The sequence below is a fragment of the Gadus morhua genome, chromosome 4, assembly GCF_902167405.1.
Source record: "Gadus morhua chromosome 4, gadMor3.0, whole genome shotgun sequence".
In the NCBI taxonomy this organism is placed as follows: domain Eukaryota; kingdom Metazoa; phylum Chordata; class Actinopteri; order Gadiformes; family Gadidae; genus Gadus; species Gadus morhua.
In genome coordinates this window covers 37,926,226-37,933,725 of record NC_044051.1, presented here as the reverse complement: position 1 = coordinate 37,933,725, position 7,500 = coordinate 37,926,226, and the positions used below count along the sequence as shown (strand labels likewise).

The 7,500-nt window shown below is 47.0% G+C and overlaps 1 protein-coding gene across 1 annotated transcript in view; it reads left to right on the top strand.

Annotated features, from left to right (window-relative positions):
- Positions 1-7,500, top strand: part of LOC115541916 (rho GTPase-activating protein 6) — a 76,128-nt gene that overhangs the window by 51,543 nt on the left and 17,085 nt on the right. Inside the window, exons 2-3 of the mRNA XM_030353848.1 lie at positions 1,978-2,137; positions 4,855-4,926. Coding sequence (XP_030209708.1) covers positions 1,978-2,137; positions 4,855-4,926 — 232 coding nt within the window. The remainder of the gene's footprint in view (positions 1-1,977; positions 2,138-4,854; positions 4,927-7,500) is intronic.

Genomic DNA, 7,500 nt, shown 5'->3' with positions numbered 1-7,500 from the left:
AGAGAGAGAGAGAGAGAGAGAGAGAGAGAGAGAGAGAGAGAGAGAGAGAGAGAGAGATGGGGGGAGAGAGATGGGGGGGAGAGAGAGAGAGAGAGAGAGAGAGAGAGAGAGAGAGAGAGAGAGAGAGAGAGAGAGAGAGAGAGAGAGAGAGAGAGAGAGAGAGAGATAGAGAGAGAAAGAAAGAAAGACAAAAAATAAGAAAAAGGGGGGAAGACAGAAAGATTAACAGACAGAGACTGCATCAAGGGGAAGGGTCGGTGAGAGAGAGAGAGAGAGAGAGAGAGAGAGAGAGAGAGAGAGAGAGAGAGAGAGAGAGAGAGAGAGAGAGAGAGAGAGAGAGAGAGACAGCAGGAAGGAGGTAGTGTTGAGCTTACAGAAGGCACAGAGGTTCCCCATGTTGCAGAGAGGCCAAACCGTGACCAGACGCTACGAACACTTCCTGTGTGGATCGGGTCAAACCAATGAGGTTTCAGACACGGGTGCGGGGGAGTTTGGTGTAGCTTATCGACAAATCCCGAGAAAAACCTAAAAACCTCAACTATGACGATCGATTATGGATTGTTTTGAACAATTTAGTATATTCAGTCTATTTCTGTCACTGCCTCAGCGTCATAATGGTAACAAATGCATTCCTAACAATGTCAACACTCAAGGACAAGGACACACGTTGGTGATGTTGAAACTGAAAGCAATTTTATTGTGAAGGTTTGTTGACGAATGTTGCTCCGTATTGCCAGGCAGAAGTTCTCTCCCTGAGTGTGCGCGGTGATGGCTGGTTCAACCAATGGGCAACAGGTGTTCAGCCTCACCCATCCCTGGAGTCCAGTCAGTCTGACTCAGGCCAGGTGAGGCTGCTACAACCAGCCATCAGCCACACACGCACCCCACAGCATTGTTTTAATAACTTATCATATGCTTGTTTATAATGTCTGCCGCAACTTTATGCAATGTTTGTATTCCTTTGAAGCTTTATTTGACCAGGTTAGTCTCGTTAAGGAACAATATCTTTTATGAATCAAGATTCATTACTTTCTGCTCTGTAATCCTCCAATTTCCGGTATGAAGGAATACGGATGAGCAGGGATTGTACATCAGAATGCATTATGGGATTAGTAGTTGGCGATACGCCATAATTTTTTTTATGACCTACAAGAGAGCGTTGTAGTGAAGTCAAATTCTAAATCACTGTAAGCATACGATAACCAAGGCTAAACAAAACATAGTTTTGCCATGTCTCGCATGGGAAACGATGCAGTTTCAAACGCTACAATCCCAATTCACAATTTACATTTAGGGCACTTTTAAAGCATTTAGCAGTCGCTTTTATCCAAAGTGACACAGAATAGGTAAATTTGTCAATGACAAATTATTTCACGATCAATCACCAAAACACCAAAACTTCTGTTTGAGGCTACTTCTAGTTTCACTGTCATGTATCACGTAATACTACTCTTTTAGTAAGCTGTGTATTTTTATTACTAATTGTGCTGTTTTGTTTTACTTCTGTATTGTGTGGCAGTTTCAAAACATAAATGTACAAATCATAAGTAGACGTCATGAGAAAAAGTCAAGCCTTTTGGATTCATTGAAAGATCTGAAGGTTGTTATGTAGTTCTGTCCGAAGCTGTGGATCAGGAGGTAAAGCGGGTTGGCTTGTAACCGGAAGGTTGCTAGTTCGATCCCCGGCTCCTCCTAGCTGAGTGTCGAGGTGTCCCTGAGCGAGACGCCTCACCCTGACTGCTCCTGACGAGCTGGCTGACGCCTTGCGTGGTCGACACCGCCGTCGGTGTGTCAACGTGTTACCGAATGAGTGAATGTTCGGCAATATTGTAAAGCGCTTTGAGTGACCGCTGGTTAGGAAAGCGCTGTATAAACGCAGTGCGTGTCGCAAAGGCAGATTTTTCGGACTGACCTCCCGACCTCCGACCCCTAACAACCACCCTGCCTCACCCTGTTTCCCCCTCTCTCCTCCCCCAGGGCGACTACACCTGGAGCAGCCTGTCGGGGCGCTGTGTGCGTCTCACCGCGGTCACCATCCAGAGCCTGTCGGAGCTGGAGCGGGCGCGGCTCCAGGAGGTGGCTTACGCACGCCTGCACCAGGACTACGACCTGGGCTGCCAGATCACCATGCCCAAAGGTCAGGGGGGGGGGAGGGGGGGAGGGGTGACCCCTAGCCGAGTGTCGAGGTGTCCCTGAGCGAGACGCCTCACCCTGACGAGCTGGCTGCTGCCCTGCGGGGTTGACTCCGCGGTCGGTGTGGGAATGTGTGCGTGAACGGGTGTGTGTCGCTTTGTACAAAAGCGTCAGCGAAATCCCCTAAATGTAAATGTGAATGAATATATATCAATATATTCAATTCGAATCGCGAATTTATTAATCCCTGAGGGATATTCCGTATGTTACAGCAGCATGCGCTAAAACTAAATATAAATATACATAAAGACGGATGATAATATGCGCAACCGGTAAAATAACAAAACGAAACAATTTCCAAATCAAAACAATAAGAATTTGCCTGAATTCATTTTCTCCTCAGAAGAACAATTATTCTAAATAAGACGGTTTAAAAATGTAGTTAGATACTCCATTATATTCTTCAGTTTATTAATTCATAAATCCCTCCTTTCGGAGAGAAAGTGTTGACCTTCCACCCCGTGAGCACTTCCTCTTTTTATCCGGTTGGGTCTGCGCCTGTCCATCAGACAGGAAGTCACGCGCGGCTTCTGTTTATGGCAGTTGCCACAACACGGTGGTTCGAAACCTACAACTTCCTCTTCACATCTGGCTCGGGGCTACTTCCTGCTCGACAGAGTCGGAGCGTTGGCGTGTCGTAACGAAACGCCCGACAAACTGCCACCCTGTCATCGACCAATCACAGAGGAGGAAGGAAAAACTGTTCAGAACTTATTTTCTTCTTTTCCCACTCTTTTATCTTCACCATCCACTAACCTTTTTGTATTCATTTATTGGTTTATTGACCGACCGAAAGTCAATGGCTCGGCGATTCTCAGTTGCCATGCCCACGGTAGCGTATGTTTGCGCCGCCGTCGCCACATTAGCCTCTGTTTTACAGCACAAGCACCCCCTCCTGCATTCCGCCAGAGAGGTTAATCCTCCTCATGATTCAACATTCCCCCCCTCCTCCTCACTCCTTCGCTTCGGGAAGTAACTCCGAACCAGCCCTTAGCAGGCAGGAATGGAGGAGGCTCCGAGGTTCCGCCGTTCCGACGCCTTCGGGTGGAACAGCGAATCCGGCGGTCGGATCCGGCGCTGTTGTCGATTCTGTTGTTGACGATATTTTGCCATCGCTCGTCAGGAGAGACGAGGGAAAGGGGGGGAAAGAAACAACGTTAAGAAGAAAACTAATGAAGACAGAAAGAAGGAAAAAGTGGAAGTGAAAGTAACAAATAAAGAAAGAGAGCGAGGACAATGACAAGGGGGCACAGAAAGACACAGAAAAAAGTTGGGGAGAATGTGAAAAACAAACAAAATATAGAATCAGGGAAAGTGGAAGGGAAAGAAAAAAAGGAGGACAAGGAAGAAGGGAGTGAAACAAAGGGAGGAGGGCGGAGGTGACGAGAGCGCCCTGATGGTTTCCTGAGAGGGTCGAACCGGGCCGGAGAGCTTTTGGACAGGGGTGAGGGGATTTCCGTCAAGCTTTGGAAGCGATCTGTCAAAAATTCGAACCATTTCCTTTTGCCCGCTCCTCCTCCTCCTCCTCCTCCTCCTCCTCCTCCTCCTCCGCCTCCTCCTCTCTCTCTCTCCCCTTCTTTCTCCCCCCCAACCTCCTTCTCCTCATCTGCTTCGGAACATCTGCTTCTTCCTCCCTGCACTCATCTCTCTCTCTCACTCTCTCTTGCTCTCTCTCTCTCTCTTGTTTTCTCTCTCTCTCTCTCTCTGTCTCTTTCTCTCTCTGCCTCGTCCAAACCTTTCTGTTTTCTCTGGTTCCCTAGGAGTTGATTGTTTGAAAGAGGAGGTTATAAGGCGCCTTACTAAAGAGCACCTTGGGAAGGAATCGGTCAAGACATGTAGAGGTGTGCCAGGAATCGCCGTTTAAACGTCCTATTTCGGTTGACGTAGCTCGTTTAGCTAGGTCACTAGGCTATGAGTCAAATAAGACTCCCTCTAAGTCTTAAAGTGTGACGCTCACAAGTGTCATCGCTAAAACAGTATTTTTTCGGAATATTAATCCGTCTGACAAACTCAAGGCTCGATGAAATGTTCCCTCCGATCTCAACTGCCAGTGCAACCGAAAAAAAGGTGCTCAAAGCGCAGCAGCCAGCAATGGTCCGTTGCCCGAAACAATAACATTGTACGCGTTTAAGAACCTGATGACGTTAGCGTAAAAAAATCGTCTGGAAAACCGAGACGGTTTCCTTTCTGAAACACGGCCGATTCCAGGGGCCTTTAAAGTAACGCCAACCCCATTCTCCGCAGCTTCCTGTCCATCCATCAATGATTTTGGGGGTTGTTTATTGTGCTGACAGCTGACGGCGCGGCCCAGCTAGCCTCGCGCCGCTCGGCTAACCTCCAATGTCTGCTATCGCCGCCCAACGTAAACCCACCACATGTAAAACCTCCAGCTTTTGGTATAAACGTTTGTCTCTGCGTTTGCTCGCAATAACTTACAATGTTTTTTTGTGTTATATCGACCGTAGAGAGATAAATAAGTAACGTATGTATGGCCTTCTGCTGCGTAACTGCCTTGGGATTTTTGTCAGTGGATTTGTGATTCATAGGTGTGCTGAGTCACCAGGAACAAAATAACTAAGAACCCGCCCCCAAGGGCCGGAGCAATTAAAAAACAAATTAATTTAAAACTACTTTTCCTCCTTTGCGTATTTTTCCGTCCAGATGGTCAGAAAAGGAAGAAGTCGCTGAGGAGGAAGCTGGACTCTCTGGCCAAGGAGAAGAATAAAGACAAAGGTATGCCATGTCCTCCTCGTCATGAAATGCACCCTGCTCTGCTCGAGGACTCAGAGAGAGAGAGAGAGAGAGAGAGAGCATACTCTCTCTCTCTCTCTCTCTCTCTCTCTCTCTCTCTCTCTCTCTCTCTCTCTCTCTCTCTCATTTTCTGTCTTCATCTGTATCTCGCCCTCTCTATCCCTCTCCATCTCCCCACTCACACCCAACACGCACATGTTGAAAAAATTTGTGTAACGTCCACTGCACGACAGGCAAACAAATCCTCTCTCTCTCCTCTCCTCTCTCATCTCTCTCTCTCTCTCTCTCTCTCTCTCTCTCTCTCTCTCTCTCTCTCTCTCTCTCTGTCATTCCATTTACCATTACTCTCCTTCTCCTTCTCTCTCTCTCTCTCTCTCTCTCTCTCTCTCTCTCTCTCTCTACGTCTCTCTCCCCCTCCCCCTCTCTCTCTCTCTCTCTCTCCTCTCCTCCTCTCTCTCTCTCTCTCTCTCTCTCTCTCTCTCTCTCTCTCTCTCTCTCTCTCTCTCTGGTGCCAAGTATGTCTTGGATGGGGCTGTGCTGTGTAGCGGTAGGGGCCACAGAGTGTAGCTGTCACCCCTCAAGGCCCCGGGCCCCTTACAAGGAGCCCTTCCACTTCAACTAAATATAAACCACACACACTCCGACAAGCACCAGTAAACACTGGCTTTTGTTTCCCTGTAACCTCGCTTGTGCTCACCTGAGTGTGTGTGCGTGTGTGCGTTTTTGTGTGCGTGTGTGAATGTGTGTGTGCGTGTGTGTGTGTGTGTCTGTGTGTGTGTGTGCGTGATTGTGTGTGGGACCTTCTACTCAAAACTAAGAGAGTAGGTGGGTAGACTGGAAAAAGGACAACACAAACACAGTGAGAGACAAAGAGAAAGGAAACACACAGAGAGAGAGAGAGAGAGAGAGAGAGAGAGAGAGAGAGAGAGAGAGAGAGAGAGAGAGAGAGAGAGAGAGAGAGAGAGAGACAGAGCAGAGACAGAGAGAGAGAGAAAGAGAGAAAGAGAGAGAGAGAGAGAGGGGAGAGAGAGAGAGAGAGAGGAGAGAGAGAGAGAGAGAGAGAGAGAGAGAGAGAGAGAGAGAGAGAGTAATGGCAAATGGACTGCGTTTATGACGTGTGTTTCAGACCTGGGGCCGCTCAAAAGAAGCTTTACAATTATTGACTCACGTTCACAGACGTACCGACGGCGGGGGTCGACCAGTGCATGGGGACGACTGGGTTACCTGGTGCAGTTGAGCTGAGGTGCCTTGCTCAGGGACACCTCGGTGCCGGGGAATGAACCAGCAACCTGCCATTTGCGAGCGAGAGAGAGCGAGAGATAGAGAATGGATATAGAGGGATACAAGGGAATGAAGGCGCCAATTTTTTTTTCTGGTATTCATGGTACTTGGTGGACATATAATGACACAGGTTGATTAACGAACCAAGTTCAGAAAATAGTACATCAAAAACTCTGACTACATCCAAAGTTATTTCCTAAACCTCAAAGCGGTAAATTGGTAATAAATCACAGGCACCTCATAGATCCCTGCTTTATTTGTTCAGTTAAGGGAAGGTCTTAGCCAAGGCTTTGTCCAAAGCTAGGCTAAAGCTACGTTGATTTGTTACGCTTCTTAGCTAAAGTTTAGCTTGTGTACTTTGCCCCTCGTTCACGGCCTATGCGAACAAACACGGCGTCGTAATACTTGGCATACTGACGGTACGCAAGTTTACGCCCGCGGTGATGTACTGTAAAAACAACGCTTCGTTTTTCTGAGAACTGTTGTGTTGTTATGTCCTCAGGAAGCACCATCCTCCCTCCCGCTTTCAGGGAGGATAAAACAAAGGCACCCTGGACTATTTACATTAACATTTACATTTTAGGGCATTCAGCAGACACTTTTATACAAAGTGACTTACAATACGTACACTTAGTTAGAAGTAAGAGAATCAATAATATGTTGCTGTTGGTACAGTAAGGATGTTCATAGAAACAAGTACCAAGCACTAGCAATCACTAGGTTAACCCATTATCCCTGCATACAACAAAGATAGCTTGGAGAAGATGCTACACGATACTAAGTACTATTTTGAAAGTGTCAGGACGTACAACATACAATAAGTGCGTACATTAAGTGCCAGGACATACAACGTAAAATAAGTGTGTACATTAAGTGGGCGTACAACAAACAATAAGTGTGTAAGAGGGGAATGGGGGGGCTATGCATAGTCTAGGTGCACTCTGAATATTATGGTTTTCTAGTCTTCTTCCTTTCCCTGAAGAAGTCATGGTGCCGAGAGAAGCAGAGGACCAGGGCCTTGGCGTATCGTGTAAACACACCACGGTGATGTAGCATTGTAGCCCTTCAAACGACAGGTTAACCCGCGAGATAGCGAAGGGGTGCGGGAAAAGAGTGGAAAATGTGGATGTTTACGACATGAGATGAGAAGTGAGACACTTGCTGCTTAAATAAAGTGTTATGTGATCCAGATTGCGCAGGCATGCATATACATATTAATATATATACATATATATATACTGTATATATATATGAATGTGTGTTCAACTGCTTTTG